Genomic DNA, 17,762 nt, shown 5'->3' with positions numbered 1-17,762 from the left:
GTCACTACTAAGAGACATCCCTGTTTACTCGCTGTACACAGCCGAGTGAGTCTACTCTCTACTGTCTGTGACCTTGTGACGAGACGCCTGAGAAAAGGAAAATATGTCCCTGCGGGAGGTGGCGTCAGTGTGTGCGTCCTCTTGAGAGGAGCTGAGAGTGTCTGTGTGAGGGAAAGTAGAGCAGTTCAAGAGAAAAGTGTGTTAAACACTCTCAAAGGAGACTGTGTGGGGACAAGAAATGCTGAGTTCATTCATAGCCAGGATGCACAACTTTGGAAAACATCTCATTGCTTTGTTTTTGATAGATGGCTGTGGAAATGTGAAATGCTAAATATAAGAATCAAATGCATTTCTGAACACATAAGTAGAGGTTTAAACTAGGAGATTGGTAGGTTTTAAATATAATAACTCCCACAATGGAGACAACACATATCAACTGAAATTGCACTGCCAAAATTAATCCAGTGTTTGTGATTTCCCAATTGCAACCATTCAAAGCGCGATTTCGATTTAAATTTAGTCTCAAAGGAGACTGTGGCTTTGTGTTTCAAAGGCACAGCCTGAATGTTTGCCCTCCTGCTGCACCCACCTTTTTTGAACTCCTCCAACATGGCATCCAGCTTTGTGTCATGGAACACAAAATGCACCGGATGGTTGTAGAACTTGGTGATGGTCTTAAGGGTGGTGGCATCATCGGGGTCCACGAAAGCCAAATCTTTGACGAACAAGATGTCCACTATGTTTGAGCGCTCGTGCTCGTAGACCGGTATCCTTGTGTATCCACTCTCCATGATCTCGGACATGGTGTTGAAGTCTAACAGTGCGTCGCTGTGGATCATAAAGCAGTTACTGACTGGTGTCATGACATCCTCTACGGTTTTGGTCCTGAGCTCCAGCGCTCCTTGGATCATGTTAAGCTCCTCTTTCACTAGGTCGTTGTAGGGCTCTGTCACTTTCAGCATCTCCACAAGCTTCTCCCTGTTGTACACCGTGCCGATTTCCTGCCCCAAAACACAGTCTAGGAGCTTACTGATGGGCCATGAGAGTGGAAAAGTCAAAAGCATGAACAGCTTGGTGAGGAGGATGGTATTGGCACCTACAGCTAAACCGTGACGGGAACAAAGCGCTTGGGGGACGATTTCTCCAAATATGACAATGCCAATAGTTGAAGCCACCACAGCCCCAATACCTGAGCCTATGAGGTCGTCCAGTAAAATAGTCAGAGTGGTGTTGACGAGGACATTTCCAAGAAGAAGAGAGCACAGGAGATAGTTGCCCTTCCTGCGAATGGGCTCGATCTTTCGTGCGTATTTCTTCTCCTTGTCCGTGCCACAGCTCTGCACTATCCGGAGCTCCATGGGGTCCAGCGCCATCAGCCCGAGGTTGAGCCCGCTGAACATCCCAGACAGCACCAAGAGGCAGCAGATGATGATCACCTGTAGCCACATGGGCAGGAGCGACTTCTTCTCCTCCAACACGCGCAGCCTGCCGTCCAACGTGTCCAGCAGCCGCCACTTGTCCTCCTCCAGGTTGTCCCGTATGCACAACCCGAACACCTTCACCACCTCGCTCTTGCGGAGCTGCTTGACCTGCACGCTGACCACTCCGGCTGTGTTTTGGTTGGAAACATTCATGCCAGGTCGCACTATGACATCCTTCGTGGGCTCGGGACAAGTCCTGTTGAACGGCTCCATGATAGCCCCCATGTCGTCGTCCTCTTTGTCGCTGGAGTAGAGCTCCGTGAACCGGACCAGCCCCGAGCTGTTGGGGAGCAAGTACAGCCCGTAGAACCTGCAGAGGATGTCACTGCCCTCGGTCACCTGGATTACCCCTCTCTCCGTGGTGCCAGCCGGCGTGTCGCTCCTCTCCAACCTCATGCCGAGAATCCGAGTGGCGGCCCTCGACTCCTGGCCCGCCACCGCCGTCCGGGATCCCACGATAGCGCAGGTAAATAAGAATAAAGTTGACCTAAACCCTCGACCACTCGAGTCTACCGCCATGTTTGTTTCGCTCACTGAGAATGAGGGGAACTGACGTCACGTACTCTTTCACATTGACCTCGCCCCCCTCGTTAGCATACTTCAAACGCGCCGGCCAATCAGCGACCGGAGCGTCATTTGCGTAACACGACCGAGCCCCCTTTCGCTTGGAAATCTTTTAAAAATAAAATGGGATTTGTTTTAAGCTTGTCCAAAAAGCACAACATATTTTTGTGTGTGCACGTGCTGTATTCTCCTCCAAGTCTATAGTGGTGTTTATAGATTCCGTTTGATATTGGTTTGTTGAAAGAAAGACCGGCAATATATGGGCTTATTAATAATTGATAAAGATTCTTGCTAATGTAAACCTACTTTTCTTTTTTGCTTTCTGTTTTTTTTTAAGTTGATAAATAAATAAAACACATGGACCAACTATACCGGTCCATTATTATTACCTATTACCAGCGACAGCGCGCCCTCTTCTGGAAAATAGTGTTGACTGCGCCTAAAGCTACATCGCTGACATAAAAGGAAAGGGGTATATTTGCTTTCATCTATTCATTTGACCAAAAAGTCTTTTAAATACATCTTTTCCTTTGCTGTGTAGAGTATAACACTGCAATCACGTTTTGCCCAAATAATATAGCGGGTTTTGTGTCTCATTTATTCATTTTAATCCATTCTTTATCCTTTATTAGGATCCCCATTAGCTCCCACAAGTGGTTGCTAGTCTTCCTGATGTCCTGACATAATATAAAATTACAAAACAGTTCAAATGGAATACATGAATGCTACACATTTCATATAATCATACAACCATAGGACACATATAGGTCGACTATTGCTCACATGTACTGAGCTAATTGACTTTTTACTTTCAGCTTGAAGTGCTGTTTACTTTTAGTGTTTCTAAAGATAAAAGAAAGCGAGTTCCAGGCGTTTGCTCCTCTGTACAGAACAGTTGCTATTTGGTCTGGGAACAACCAAAGAATTTGTCGTCACTTGGCATATCAAACGGGGGATGTAGGTGAGGCGCTGTCGAAACTGTTTATTTGCCTTGTTAGACTTTAAAACTGATGAATTTCCTGTTGCCTGGAGAATATAGAATAGACTTACAATATGGCATGAGTGATAGCATGAGCTGATAAACAATTTCAGACCCCCTTTCACAATGTCTTTCATTATGCTTTATGGAGAGCAGAGATAAGACATGATGACACAATGTTTTTTGAAGAAATATAGAGTCAAAGAGCGCATAAACTCCATCAACTCATTAACCCCTGTACATTACACTGCATTATCTTTCAGTGGCCCAAAATGTTTGAAGACCAGTGGACGCCTTCAGTGTGTGTGGACTCCAGCATGAGCTGTGATTGGGCTGCGCAAAGGGGTGGAGATAAACCAACATGAGCAGAGACTGGCAGAGACACAGTAAAGCTTTTAGACCTGGTACGCTTAGACTCCAAAGATAGACTGCAACTATTGGTCAAACCTGCTAAGGCTGAAAAAGCATGTGATGGTTCTGAAGCAACAGTCTGCTAAAAAGAAATTGGCACGCACATTTAAAGGCAATGAAACCTGTGTACTGGATCCAAAAAGAGATAACAGAGATTTAAAGTAAGGGTCCGCACAGCAGTGAAAGCTCCCAATTGTCTAATTTCTTGTTACACCATAAGCATATGTGACGTTTCAGGCCACATGCCCTTCATGCACTTCGTCTGATATCGCATATGCTTATGGTGTTAAAAGAAATTAGAAAATTGGGAGCTTTCACTGCAGTACGGACCCTTACTTTAAATCTCTGAAGCAACAGTGTCACATTTATTGGTATCTGAATGGTCAATAGTTAACCAAATCTTTATCAGTGTCAGTTCAGGCCATTCACGTTACAAATGTGCGATAGGGATGAGATGTGCAGGCAGCTTCTGTACCCTCTTTCTACACTCAACCACAGACCTGGCACGTTCCCAGACATCTTCACTCTGAGAGAGTTTAAACACTTTCCCACATTGCAAAGTGCTCCCTACGCCTCCTCCACTCCCCTCACTTAGGCCTTTCAGGACGTTCCTTATGTAGCTCCAGCTGCAGCCTGTGAGAACTAGTTCTGACCACAAATAGAAAAAAATCAACCTGTTCACCCTCTACACACAGTTGTACTCCAAATGAAATTGTTTGAATATCTCTGGAGTAATGCAATACTGTCCTGTCCCACCAAGCAAACAGATGTAATGGGATCTTCATGGGTTCATGCACACTCAATCTGACTTATGTGAGGTATCTGACATATAGAAGTGAATAAGTGTGAGTAAAAGATGCATTAGTTTTGCTAATCGTTGTTTTCCTAGAGTGCGTCTTACATAAGTTATCCTCGTGTTATTTGGGGAGAGGGCAGACTTGATTGAAGTCCCGCACATTCCAGCTCTTTCCAGTGGACACTTGTGGCCGACCCTGCACGTGGTATTTGGGGTCATCTTTACTGCTCTCTGTCTGAGTCAGCACTTTACTGACATTTGAAACATTAGAGCTATTTCTGTTGATAGCTGTGCACATAAACCCGATGGACACATGGTGACTGCTCACCCTAATCTTCTGCTCAACACCAACACTTTGGGTCAAAATTCGGCAGTGATCTATGGATTGCAGTGTTTCATCTGGACTTTGGCTCTGTTGATAAACAGCACAGTGAGATCTGTCACAATCCCCCTTAAACTGGATAGACCCAGTAGTGACAGATCTCCATGCTGCCGAAGGTCAATACACCCATTCATGCAAGTGTTTGTAACATGTAGACAGCGAGCTTTAACAGTAGGTTACTCCATATTGCCTTACTATCTTTACATCCTGCTGTAATGTCAGTGTCAGTCAACATGAGCAAACTAAGCAGTCATAAGCAGTATATGCTATACGTGGTATACATTATACACAACTTTTTGAGGACACATAAAATGATTGATCTACCTCGATGCCAGAGAATCCCTGTTTAATTAAATTAAACACATTATGTAAACCCATATGTTTATACAGTAATACATACATAATAATAAGTAAAGGCAACAAGTTTTTGTTAAAGCTACTTAAAATGATCACTTACACTGACCCTAATTAGATTTTTATCCCTAACAGGTTTCACTTGTCTGTTTTCCTGCTGTACTTTTTCCATTTTAAAGTATACATCCACGTTGGTCATCATTCTCAAATCTAAAATCTAAAAATCCAAAAGCAGTTATATTTGCAGGTGTTTGCGATGCTCCTGCCTTCTCCCACTGCATTCATATGAAAACTCGAGGTGTGAGTTAATATTTCAACCAGTGACCCAATTGCCTTGAAGTATATATAATTATTAAACAGGCAGGCCTCTTGGGGGGGGGGAAAGTATTCTGCCCTTGCCTTACCTGAACCCATGCCAACCTTGAGTGAGATGTGAACCAGACTGGTTTGCAAAAGCTAAAACAAATATGTAGTTTAGATCTGGCACTGAAATGAAATCCACCCATTCTCATGGAGCAGTATAAAAACCTCTCACAAACTTGTCTGTGCCCCGTCTAGGCCAAAGCGAGGTTCACTGTCACAAGTGCTGCAACTGAATCTTGGGGGATAAAAGATGCCAAAGAAGGTAATAGTCCAGTTCGTGTATGTGTAAATGCAAACTTTTTTAATCAAGCTTGTATCAAACTGGGAAATCTGTTTTGTCAAGTTTACAATTTAGCGCTGTGTGTGAATGCAATGAATCAAGTTTTAATTGGATTATCATTTCATTTAATTCAAATCTATTGGCTTGAAATTCTGAATGTTTTATTGAACAACCAACAGACCAAACAAGTGAAAACTTTAGAGCCTCTTGTTCATAAACCACATTATTACTTTAACTATTTATTTGGATCAAACAATAACAATTAAATTAATTGCTTTTTGATTTTGCTGTGTCATCCAGCCGTGGTGTAATTCTCTTGAATGTCTCTATAATAAGTCTCATCCTCCAGGGTATTATTGAGCGTTTGAACGCTGGCGAGGTGGTGATTGGAGATGGGGGCTTCGTGTTCGCCCTGGAGAAGAGGGGATACGTGAAGGCTGGGCCCTGGACCCCTGAAGCCACTGTCACACACCCTGAAGCAGGTGGGATAGCATCAGTCTGCTCCAACCCAAACTATTAAAAGTGTTAACATGTCAACACACTTTTGTTGTTGCTCGTCTAACAGTGAGGCAGCTGCACAGAGAGTTCCTCCGAGCTGGCGCCAATGTTATGCAAGCGTTCACTTTCTACGCTAGTGATGATAAACTGGAGAACAGGGGCCAATCCCTCAAATACACTGTGAGTACTAAGCTATACTGTGGGTTCAGGAAGTAGTCACAGCCATTTATTTGCTCCTATATCACCATGTTGAAGTGTGATGCTGAATGAGGTGAAAAAAAACAACTTAACACAGGCTTATACAGGGGCTGTGCCTTTGAACCCATTGTAGGCACCGATTTTAAAAGTGTTTCTTTCTACTTCATGAAATGTTTTATATTTTTTTAACCAGGGTGCGCAAGTCAATGAAGCTGCGTGCGACCTGGCAAGGGAAGTGGCCAATGAAGGCGACGCTCTGATGGCAGGCGGGGTATGCCAGACCCCAACCTACCTGAGCTGTAAGAGTGAAAACGAAGTAAAGGCCATCTTCAAAAAACAACTGGATGCTTTCATTAAGAAGAATGTTGACTTTCTGATCGCCGAGGTACAATAAATTACTTAATTCAATGGCATGAATTAAACGGCAATACATAGCTGCCTACTAACTGCTGTTTTATCGGTTTGCAGTACTTTGAGCATGTCGAGGAGGCAGAGTGGGCTGTGCAGGTGCTGAAGACCAGCGGGAAACCTGTTGCTGCTTCTCTGTGCATTGGACCAGAGGGCGACATGCATGGGGTCTCTGCTGGAGAGTGTGCGCTCAGACTGGTCAAAGCTGGTATGACGTTTCATTTATCTAGCAGTTCATATGCCTCATTTATGCCAAATAAAATTTTAGGAAATAAAAAATATCTTTGATCCACCGTGAATGAGAGGGCTAGGGTTAAATAGCAGAGGTGACAAAGGACAGCCCTGACTAGTTCCCCGAGAAATGGGGAATACATTTGAATATAGCTCATTTGTACAAAGTGATGCTAGCGGATCAGTTTAAAGTAATCTTATCCAGCTTGAATTGTTCTCCGAAATTGAACTTTTTTTGGAGCATAAAACAGGTAGTCCCACTCAAGCCTGTCAAATGTTTTTTCAGCATCCATTAAAGCAGTACTAAGTAACTCATGCCTCTCAACGCCATAAGCACCACAGCAGGTGTCGTAGCATGTTGCAGTTTTTTACTCATTAATTGTCCGTGAGAGTAAATACTGCACTTACAGAAAAGACAAACGGAGAGAGGGATATTGTACATCCAATTATGTAATGGAGATTTAAAAAAATTCACTCAAACTTGGCTGTAAATACTGTTTAAGTGGCGCTAGCCCACAGTTAGCTTTGCCCGTTAGCCTGTTAGCTTCTTCGTGATTCTGTTAGTGTATATTGGGGCTCCTACCCGGAGGCAGCAAAGTTGCAATTGTGGTTTTCTGGCCAGAGACACCAGGGGGAGATGAAAGACCCCCCAATCATCCCATTAACACTTGTATTACTTCCAGAGGGACTACGAAAAGATTAATGAAGGAATAGACAAGTTTCTTAGTACTACTTTAACATTATAAACGGATCCAGATAAACGATAAATTGCGAACATTAAAAAAAGAGTGCTGGTATCTATTTTTGATGAAACCTGTTTGGTCGACAGAGATAATATGAGGTAGGACTCGTTCCATTCTTAAAGCCAAGACTTTTGCTCAAATTTTTTGCATCCAAGTTGAGCAAAGAGAGGGCGGTAAGATGGTTTCCACAGTTTTTTGTCTCACGTACCCCTTGAATTGTTCATTTACCCCCGACTTTGAGGATCCTACCTAGATTTTTACAAAGTGGTCAACTAAACTCAAATCATTCAGTGTTTTGTATCAGTGTCGCGTAACCCAGTTGGTAAACACTGAGTTAAAGGGTTGGTTATGATGTGAATCCTCTGTCTTACTATTTTTCAGGTGCGCAGATTATCGGAGTCAACTGCCATTTTGACCCGATGACCTGTGTGGAGGCTGTCAAATTGATGAAGGCGGCTGTGGAGAAGGCTGGACTGAAGGCCCACTACATGGTGCAGCCTCTGGCCTTCCACACTCCAGACTGCAACTGCCAAGGGTTCATCGATCTGCCAGAGTTTCCCTTCGGTAAGACCCCCTTTCTTTTATGTGAGTATTTCGATTTTTAAATACTCACTTATTTTATGTTCTTATTAGCCCTTGAGCCCAGGATCTTGACCCGCTGGGACATGCACAAGTACGCCAGAGAGGCCTACAACGCCGGCATCCGCTTCATCGGGGGCTGCTGTGGGTTTGAGCCCTATCACATCAGGGCACTGGCCGAGGAGCTGAAGGCTGAGAGGGGCTTCCTCCCTCAAGGATCAGACAAACATGGCAGCTGGGGGGCTGGCCTGGAGATGCACACCAAACCGTGGGTCAGAGCGAGGTCAGGACTGTTCAAGCTTCACATTCATTTCATTAAAATAGCACGGAAATCACTGTTGCTAGGGCACAAAGGCACTTGAAATAACTTCTAGCCATTTGTAGATATAAATAGTATCACTGCAGATATCAAACTATTACTATCATTATTATTTGAATTATTTTGACCCGTTCACTTTTGCAGACGTGACAGTTCATTGCGAAAAGGAGTGATGCACAGGGAGAGGCATTCAACAGACTCTTAGCTATGATGTGATCTCACAACCTCCAATATTGCAACCACTTGGCCTTGTAGCACTAGATACATTGTTGCTGTTACATGTGAATAGTCCTTACACAGAGTATGTGATCGGCCAGTGCACCCGTTAGAGTATCGAGTTGGTGGGTGTGGCCTTTTGTACATGTTTTTGGATTGATGGGGCAACTGGAGCACCGGAGGTCACCCATCCACACACAGAGAAAACCTGCAAAAGTCATAGAAAAAGGCCCACCTGATCTGGGAATCAAACCCCAGACCTTGTAGTGAGGCAGGAGAGCTGATCACCAGCCCAAAGCACAGTGTCCCAAGCCAGGGCAAATTGAGTGGGGTGAGTCAGCAATAGCAAGTGTCATTAAGATCAATGTAAATACTGAGATAGGAGATAATACATGTCCTTTGTCGAGATTAAAAATCAACTAGCAAGCTTTTTTAATCTATTAATCAAATGAGACAGTCCAGTTCTTGTACATTGTACTTACCTCTTAATCTCTACTTAAACCTAGCACATTTTCTCCAGTTTGGCTTTACCCAAGTCTAAAAGTGAAAAAAAAAAGAGGTGATGAAAGTGCAGAAAAAGGTGACAAAAAAGCCACCAACAAAGTGACAAAAACTCTACAAAAAGTGACAAAAATTAGGCGAAAAAGAGCGTGAAAAAGTGACGACAACACAGCAACCATGTGAGGAAAAAGAACAGTTTTGTGGGTCTTAGCTTTCAAATGAGGCGTTACACTGGCCTATAGTAAAGTGGAGAACATGCATTCAGTTCAGTCGTATGACGTCAATAAAATGTGGACTTTATTCTTATCACCAGGTCTCGTCGGGATTACTGGGAGACTATCCACCCCGCCTCAGGACGCCCCAAGTGCCCGTCCCTGTCCACACCTGAGAGCTGGGGGGTGACCAAGGGGTCCACAGAGCTTCTGCAGCACAAAGAGGCCACCAGCGCTCAGGAGATGCAGCGCGTGTTGGAGTTGCAGAAGAAGGCCAAGTCCACTTAAAAGCATTAGAACAAAAAATGTAATACAAGCCAGCACCAGTAACTAAGATCAAGGGTAAGAGTCTCCAACCTGTAGCTCGGGACCAACCATCAGCTTCAGCACCCCCAAAGAGTCCAATTTAATCACTACTTCAGGAGAAAATGTACAATCTTGTCAACATAAAATTACATTCTTGTTGTTTTGTGACTTAACAGTCCAGGGTCCCAAAGTTACCCAAGCATCATCAAAGCATAACTGGCTATTTTCCTCCCTCATAAAAGTAGGTCACAGGGGAAAAAGGTTGGAGACCCCTGAACTAGGAATTCAGGGTTACACCGTACGTATTTCAGGTTCAGTTGGAAACTCAAAAGCACTTGTTACAGTGAACTGCCATACGCTGTTACTGCATACCATTCAAAAATAAAGAAGCAGACATATGGAACCTTGTCCGTGCATGCATGTTTTTTACATTAAGTTTTATTCAGCAAAAGGGACTTATTTTACAGTTTGTAGGTGGGTCCCGGTTTAAACCGTAAACAGAAGCCATCCAATTATACAGGACATGGATGAACACATTGAAAAACACCCCCAATTCATCTGGCCCAAACTAGTAACGCTCACAATACTCCCATTCAGCCAGCGAGGGGAGGAGAGGGAGTAAACACCACAGCAGTTGTGCAACTGAGCTCTTGCCAATCGGAGTGTTTCAAACTTCGACCCCTCCCCTGCCTCCGCGGGATTTATAGTGGACGTGTGTGCTCCTCTAATGTCGCTTCAGCCACTCAAAGTCTGAGCAGTCAGGAGGTCCACACAGCTGCAGGATATGGCACCAGTGAAGGTACGTGTCCGATACTGCATGTGCAAGTTTGCATGGAGACAGCTATAGTTGAAGATACGTTATTTTGATAGCAAGAAAAAACAATTAGTGATCACACTTTATCTTGGCATTCCATTATTCTTTTGGGATTAGATTTATGTAAGAGATGATATATAGATGATGATCTAATAGTATGGCCAGCACAGGCTGAACTTTTAATGAACTATTGAAAATAAATTCTGTGTCAAACATTTTCCAACACAGAAATGTGTTTTATGCAGCGCGAGAGGAAGACTTTCTAGTGCATGTGCTGCACAGCTGGCATGGACGGGACGGTCAGATTACCTAGACACCACGTGCTGTGGAATCCTATATAATTTATACTCTTTAATTTACACTACCACAGAAAGCAGAAATACATGTGGGAAGAAACAAAGATATCTAAACAAATGTAGGATGTCACACCTGTTTGGGCTAGAATTTCCAACTCAAATGCAAAATTATTCATATATTTGTTTGGGAAGAGACTAAAAACTAACATTCATATGGAGTTGGAGTTACTAAACAATATTCATGTTGTATTGTTACTAAAACTCTTCTAAATATAACCATTCTGTGTGTCTTGCCATAGGGAATCTTGGAGCGTCTTGACGCTGGGGAGATCGTGATCGGCGATGGAGGCTTTGTCTTTGCCCTGGAGAAGAGAGGCTACGTGAAGGCAGGTCCCTGGACCCCAGAGGCCGCTGCCGAGCACCCTGAGGCTGGTAAGATGTTCACAGTAGCCTGCTTATTTGCATTTTTAAAATCTGCGGCTTTGAAAACATCCTCAAAAAAATATGTGCCAATTCTAGTGAGGCAGCTGCACAGGGAGTTCTTGAGGGCCGGAGCTAACGTCATGCAGACCTTCACTTTCTACGCCAGTGACGACAAGCTGGAGAACAGGGGCAACAAGCTTTCATTCACTGTAAGCACACAGCCTTGAATAATGAAACATAATTAAACTTGGCTTCAGATTAAAACACATTTCTCTGCCATAACAACAGGGAGCTCAGATTAACGCAGCCGCCTGCGATTTGGCCCGTGAAGTTGCCAATGAAGGCGATGCTCTCGTTGCTGGTGGAGTGTCCCAGACTCCGTCCTACCTGAGCTGCAAGAGCGAGAGCGACGTGAAAGCCATCTTCAAGAAACAGCTGGACGTTTTCATCGAAAAGAAGGTGGACTTCCTGATTGCAGAGGTAGGGATATGAAATGATTAATATATAATATGCTGTATGCTCTATATCTTGGTATGGGGACTATTTGACCCTGAACACTTTTGTTTTGCAGTACTTTGAGCATGTTGAGGAGGCCGTGTGGGCTGTGGAGGTGCTGAAGGAAACTGGGAAGCCTGTGGCAGCTTCCTTGTGCATTGGGCCAAAAGGCGACATGCACGGAGTTTCCCCTGGCGACTGTGCTATCAGACTGGTTAAGGCTGGTGGGTGTCATACAGAATTAATCTTTCAACATTTTGATTGATCTGAACATGACTGCGACTTACCCCAGGGGAGTGTCCAGTGTTTATCACTGGGATGACCAAATGGGGACACTGAACTGTGAGCGGCTCCAGGGCCGGCCCAAGTTAATTTATGAAGTGAGAAACACTTTTAGCATGTAGGTAAACTTGTCTCCATAGGTTTGTGCTTCTTTGTAGCAATCTCATCATGTTTGGTCTGTGCAGCTCTTGTCCCCATATAAACACGCCTGGGACTTGCACATCAGCTATAGATTAAATAAGGCTAAAATGCTTTAGGGCAACATTTTAAGGTAGTGCTTGCAACATAGTGTGACTAATTTGAAACAGTTAGCTCACACAAATTCCTTTTCATTTCCAGGTGCCCAGATTGTTGGAGTCAACTGCCATTTTGACCCGATGACCTGTGTGGAGGCTGTCAAAATGATGAAGGCGGCTGTGGAGAAGGCTGGACTGAAGGCGCACTACATGGTGCAGCCTCTGGCCTTCCACACGCCAGACTGCAGCTGCCAAGGGTTCATCGATCTGCCAGAATTCCCCTTCGGTATAAAAAGTTTGAATTTAAATAAATTAAATAACAATAATAAAGCTATCAATCAACTAAAATGTTTTTGTCAGGTCTTGAGCCCAGGATCTTGACCCGCTGGGACATGCACCAGTACGCCAGAGAGGCCTACAACGCCGGCATCCGCTTCATTGGAGGTTGCTGTGGGTATGAGCCCTACCACATCAGGGCAGTGGCTGAGGAGCTCGCAGTAGAGAGAGGGGTCCTCCCAGCTGCTTCAGAGAAACACGGAACATGGGGAGCAGGTCTGGAGATGCATACCAAACCATGGGTCAGAGCAAGGTCAGTGTTAAGACATACCTAATAAAACTCCAAGTCACACTTACAATACAATGTTGGTAATAAGTTTCAATTTCTATTTCAGAGCCCGTCGCAATTACTGGGAGAACCTGAAGCCTGCCTCTGGACGTCCCCTCTGTCCCTCCATGTCTACTCCCGATGGCTGGGGTGTGACCAAGGGTGATGCTGACCTCATACAGCAGAAGGAGGCCACCACTCAGGACCAACTCAAACCGCTGTTCGACAGGTCAAAGTGCAACTGAGTCACGACTGAAGTTTGTGACCGTGACGAGTAGTCAGCAGCTCCTGCTCAACCCGCACCGTTTACAGCATGTTTACGCTTTGGACCCCAGTGACATGCAGCAACTGGGTATGTGCTTTGCATTTACATCAAATGCAAATCACCATGGGCAAAGACATGTCACCATGACGTTGCCATGTTTTAGATAAAGATGTGGTGACATGTTAAGTCATATTAGTGGCCAGCCCAGGTAAAAAATCGGGACCTATTTCTTTTCAATGACTCTGGACCAGTTTGTTTAATAAAATAATTGGATATTTGAGTATTGGCGTTGTTGTTTTTTATTTTAGCATATGCAGAATATTCAAACTGAATATTATTATTATTTTACATTAAAAGAGAGATGCAATTTATTTATTCATAGCTTGACCCATTTTTATTTAGGTGTGCTTTAATTCCACCCGAAAACCCTATAAAGACTAAATCTTACCCAATGAGTGTTGAATTTATTTCTCATCTCGGCTCAACAAACATGGCCTTCTGTATAGTTAACAATAACATAAAGGTAAGGGAACAAATAATAGTGCAATCAGATGAATTAATAATCAATGTGGACAAGCGGGGAATGAGTTCATAGTGTGTAGGGGAATCAGATCATGGTTCATCAGTTTAGTTCGCTTGAGTCCAGACGGATTTCTGCTGTCTGCAGCCAAACCGAGCCAAACATATCAAAACCTGTTGAACTGTTCCACCTCGGACCCAGACATCATAATATGTACTTAAAAATTACACTGGCATCCTCCTCAACGTAGGCCTGTCACAAAAACAAATTTGAAGTTCGATATATTGAGGCAGGAAAGTATCGCGATAAACGATATTCTTGACCCCACGATACACTCTCAACTCTCAGGCATAAAAATGACATCAACCTTTGTTCTAAAAGTGCATAATCATATCCAGAAATACCACAAAAGCTGAAATATAAACATGAAATATAATGTAAGTCAATTTGCTTCAGTTAGAAATCAAAGTTTTATAAAGAAAAGAATGGGGGGAGCCCAAAATGTATCGTTTATCTGTTATTTATTGAACGCTAAGTCGATATAGTAATTATCGTGACAGCCCTACAAAGAAAGTAAGCTCAGTCATATGCACTCAATGATTTTCTCTCACAATTATTATTATTGTTATTTGGGATGCATCGAAAAATCATCGTGACTTACAACAAATAACCTAATGAAAACTAATTAAGTAAAAAAAAAAAAATCATTTACTCATAGACCACGTAAGAAGTGATACCTCTGTCATATAAATGATCTATGTGACTCTAGTTTTATTGGATGACCAGCTGTCACGTGACCGGTTCCCAGTTTTCGGTCCTCCTTGATGCGGATGATGCCGAGTCAAATAAGGATAAGGTACCGACAATCTCTGCCTTTTCTCATACGCTTCCATTAAACCATGAGACAATATTAGATGCCACAGTAGGAATACCAATATTAGATGTAAATATATGTATCACCTGGCACGTTTTGTCATTGTTTCATGGGCTTTAATATTGCCCTCTACAGCAGCAGGCTTAGCTAACTAAATGCCACCAGTGTCACGTTACTGGACGTCATTATTTTTTTTAAATAGAAAAATAATAAAGACTTAAAAGGACGTTTATTGTGAGTGGCAGGGCGTTTCCAGCCTCATGAGGTATTTTAAAATGCTCAGTAAAATCGAGGTTTGATCACATTGTTGCGGTGTTTCTTCACGCTCATAATCGTTGGAACAGTTTTTCACCTGTGAGACTGCTGTAATCTTTATCGCTGCTACATGACGCACTTTCACCTTCAGCCCTTTTGGACCGTACAGTAAATGTCATTTTATGTGGATTTTGCGAATCTGTTAGACAGGACTGACCTCTTGTGGCGTTTTGTCAGAGCTGCAGAAATCGTCCTAAGGCGGAAGTGAAACCCGTGAGGTCGTCATGGGCAGCAAAGTCAGCTCCAAAATGGCAGCTCCCACCGCTCGAGTGATACAGGTAAATGTTTCTCTAATTGTGTTTTTAACAGGGCACGTAACGAATATGTGTCATGTGTCGTTGCGTGTTGTGTTTGTTTTTCCCTGCTATTTTGTTTTGATTTGGTGAATATTGCGGATATTGTGTGGAAAGACAGTTATACCCTTGTTGGTGTCCTTGTTCGGTTTGCTATCTTTTATCACACTGACAATGTTGTTGCGGTAGATCAACAACAGAATTGACTGTCATTTACTAAATATCGCTTATTTCTTATGGCAACGTTTGTGAAGCCTTTCGTCTCTAGCCTAACATGGCTGTTTCCTGCTGACATGTTTGTAGTGGTTAAGTTTAACCCTACAAAGTAACACCACCCCGGCGCGTTCAGTGTCCACAATATATGACTAAACGTCCAGCACGAGGGCGGACGTAAACAATTTAATTATCGTTTCGACATTAAAGACTATGGTGTATTGTATTTCATAACAAATGCATGGTTGATGCCTGTATGTAATCTTATACCAAGTGTTTTTCATTTGGTATTTGTTGCTATTGTTTAACCTTAACCTACACCTGAACCAAACACATTTTCTCAGTTTGTCATTACCCCAATCTAAAAGCTTTTTGAGAAAAAGCGTCAAATCAGAGTAGGCCTGAACGATCTGGACAAAATTTCATATCTCGATATTCATGCCAGATATCTCTATCGATACGATATCACTATGGGTTAGGTGAAAACTAAGCATTTTCAAAAAAATAAAATAATAATACAAAAGAATGCCGTTTTAATGATGAAAATGCTTTTAATGTTTTGAATGTTCATATCTCGATATAAATATGATAACAATATATATTTCTTTAGCGATATTGATATCTTGAATGTTCATATCTCGATATCTTTCACCCCTAAAACAGAGAAATGGAGATGAGAACGCAGCAAAAAAGCAACAAAAACATGACAAAAAAAACACAAAAACATGACAAAAGCGCTTCAAAAATGTGACAAAACATGGTGACAATGTGACAATGGTGACAACAAAGTTACGATCATTTTTGTGTGTCTTAGCTTTCAAATGAGGCATTGCACTCTTGCTCTCCAATCGAGAAGCTCTTAGATTTGGGTAATACCGAACTGGAGAAAATGCACTATGTTCAGGAGGGGGTGAAGAGGTTAATGTTTATGGCCTGGATGTCAGTGCCTGGATTTGGGTGAGGTGCTGTCTGCTAATTTTATGGCTGCACCTTTGTTCTTTGTTTTGTTATGAAAGGATAAGACTTCGTTAATAAGTGCTGTGTTTGTGTTGCAACGGAAAAGTCCCAATCTTAGACAGACAGTTGACGACGTCATTGAGCCACTCTGTCCAATCAAAGAAAATCATTAAAATGATCCTACCTTTGAAACATTGTACCTGCCAAATTTAGTACAATGCAATGTGCTATGTAACAATGCGTAATGACTTGTATCTCTTACATACACAAGGGAATAATATTGTAGTTTGGACTCTAAGACCTTAACTCAAAGTGTCTTATGTTTTATTGCATTATGTACCTCCAAACTACAAATACATATAATTTCATCATGTAACGCAAAGGTACAAGTTATTACAGAATGTTACAAAGCTGATTACTGTGATTGTACTAGAGTTAGTCAGGTACAGTGTATCAAGGTAGTGAAAAATAAAGTGTAACCTTTTTTTATCTTATAAACTTTAAAGTGTCTTGTTTCCTCAGGCTGTGAGGCCTCATGCTCCTCTTATCAAATTTCCCAGTAGACAAGGCGCTCCAAAGCCCAACGGTGAGTACCATAAGTTCAGGTGGTCACGACAAATATCGTCTTGTATTGGAGCATTTACTACTATTCTTTTTTTTCTAACCAGTTCAAGAGGCACTAAAAACGCTAGCAGTAAACCTTCAACAACACAACGCTCCCAGTGCTCCTCCAGCTCCTGCACCACCACAGTTTTCACGACCACATGTACCTTTGATCCCAATCTCCGGCACACCCGACACCCTGGCCTCTATTCAGCTCTTACCTGCACGGTATCGCCGAAGACAGCTTTCAGCCGATGAGATGGACTTTATTCAGGTACAAATAAGTGCTTCCTTTTGTAAATGTATTGTTGAAATGACAATAGGTTGCTTTTTTTTGAGGCAAATGTTTTTTCTTTTGCAGCGTGGCGGTCCAGAATGACTCAGAGATTTAATCATTGCAACCAAAGTCCTTATCTGTGGATCAGTGTCTCCCTGTCTGTTCCTCAGCTCAAGATAACGCCATGAGACATAATTTAGAATAAAATATCGCGAAATGCTGTTCAAATGTACATATGTTTATTTTTGTAGATATTACAAGTTGTAAGATGACATGATAAAAACTTGCTTATATCTGCTATGTTGTGGGGAATAGGTTAAAACATGCATTCATAACTCGCACAGAAATATGTGTTTCGTTTAAAATTAATTATTACAGCTGACGTGACAGTTGGAAAAATAAATAAACTTATGGTTGTGAAAAATACAGTTGTGGGTCCACTTAAACAACTTCATTTGAAATAAAATATTACTG

General features: G+C 42.6%; 4 protein-coding genes across 5 annotated transcripts in view; 3 read left to right on the top strand and 1 right to left on the bottom strand.

Moving 5' to 3' along the window:
* Window positions 1-2,030, bottom strand: part of LOC306974497 (metal transporter CNNM4) — a 34,095-nt gene extending 32,065 nt beyond the window's left edge. For both annotated transcript variants that reach the window (XM_079571748.1, XM_079571749.1), the window contains exon 1: window positions 590-2,030. In XM_079571748.1, the coding sequence (XP_079427874.1) occupies window positions 590-2,000 (1,411 nt within the window). In that variant the 5' untranslated portion in view covers window positions 2,001-2,030. The remainder of the gene's footprint in view (window positions 1-589) is intronic.
* Window positions 2,031-5,521: 3,491 nt separating this feature from the next.
* On the top strand, window positions 5,522-9,893 carry LOC306974640 (betaine--homocysteine S-methyltransferase 1-like). Its single transcript, XM_079571996.1, has 8 exons — window positions 5,522-5,592; window positions 5,960-6,092; window positions 6,176-6,288; window positions 6,500-6,691; window positions 6,775-6,922; window positions 8,070-8,252; window positions 8,322-8,550; window positions 9,617-9,893. Exons 1-8 carry the CDS (start codon window positions 5,581-5,583, stop codon window positions 9,801-9,803), a joined length of 1,197 nt encoding a protein of 398 aa, XP_079428122.1. The 5' UTR covers window positions 5,522-5,580; the 3' UTR covers window positions 9,804-9,893.
* A 570-nt stretch (window positions 9,894-10,463) lies between these two features.
* LOC306974644 (betaine--homocysteine S-methyltransferase 1) lies at window positions 10,464-13,516 on the top strand. Its single transcript, XM_079572012.1, has 8 exons — window positions 10,464-10,620; window positions 11,231-11,363; window positions 11,451-11,563; window positions 11,643-11,834; window positions 11,926-12,073; window positions 12,471-12,653; window positions 12,728-12,956; window positions 13,039-13,516. The coding sequence occupies exons 1-8, from the start codon at window positions 10,606-10,608 to the stop codon at window positions 13,214-13,216; spliced, it is 1,191 nt and encodes a 396-aa protein (XP_079428138.1). The 5' UTR covers window positions 10,464-10,605; the 3' UTR covers window positions 13,217-13,516.
* A 1,021-nt stretch (window positions 13,517-14,537) lies between these two features.
* Window positions 14,538-17,649, top strand: kgd4 (alpha-ketoglutarate dehydrogenase subunit 4). The gene is made up of 5 exons (XM_079563117.1): window positions 14,538-14,612; window positions 15,123-15,223; window positions 16,931-16,994; window positions 17,077-17,285; window positions 17,373-17,649. Exons 2-5 carry the CDS (start codon window positions 15,170-15,172, stop codon window positions 17,388-17,390), a joined length of 345 nt encoding a protein of 114 aa, XP_079419243.1. The 5' UTR covers window positions 14,538-14,612; window positions 15,123-15,169; the 3' UTR covers window positions 17,391-17,649.
* The last annotated feature ends 113 nt before the right edge of the window (window positions 17,650-17,762 follow it).

This window comes from Gobius niger (assembly GCF_951799975.1).
Source record: "Gobius niger genome assembly, chromosome: 1".
Lineage (NCBI taxonomy): Eukaryota > Metazoa > Chordata > Actinopteri > Gobiiformes > Gobiidae > Gobius > Gobius niger.
Note: the sequence above shows the minus strand (reverse complement) of the source record. Positions and strands in the feature narration are given on the sequence as shown.

Coding starts and splice junctions, on each gene's coding strand:
- LOC306974644 (XM_079572012.1), top strand. Junction 11,564..11,642: donor GCAACAAGCTTTCATTCACT/GTAAGCACACAG, acceptor CCATAACAACAG/GGAGCTCAGATTAACGCAGC. Junction 11,835..11,925: donor TGGACTTCCTGATTGCAGAG/GTAGGGATATGA, acceptor TTTGTTTTGCAG/TACTTTGAGCATGTTGAGGA.
- LOC306974640 (XM_079571996.1), top strand. Junction 6,093..6,175: donor TGTCACACACCCTGAAGCAG/GTGGGATAGCAT, acceptor CTCGTCTAACAG/TGAGGCAGCTGCACAGAGAG. Junction 8,253..8,321: donor TCTGCCAGAGTTTCCCTTCG/GTAAGACCCCCT, acceptor TGTTCTTATTAG/CCCTTGAGCCCAGGATCTTG.
- kgd4 (XM_079563117.1), top strand. CDS start 15,170: ATGGGCAGCAAAGTCAGCTCCAAAATGGCAGCTCCCACCGCTCGAGTG. Junction 15,224..16,930: donor CCACCGCTCGAGTGATACAG/GTAAATGTTTCT, acceptor TTGTTTCCTCAG/GCTGTGAGGCCTCATGCTCC. Junction 16,995..17,076: donor AGGCGCTCCAAAGCCCAACG/GTGAGTACCATA, acceptor TTTTCTAACCAG/TTCAAGAGGCACTAAAAACG.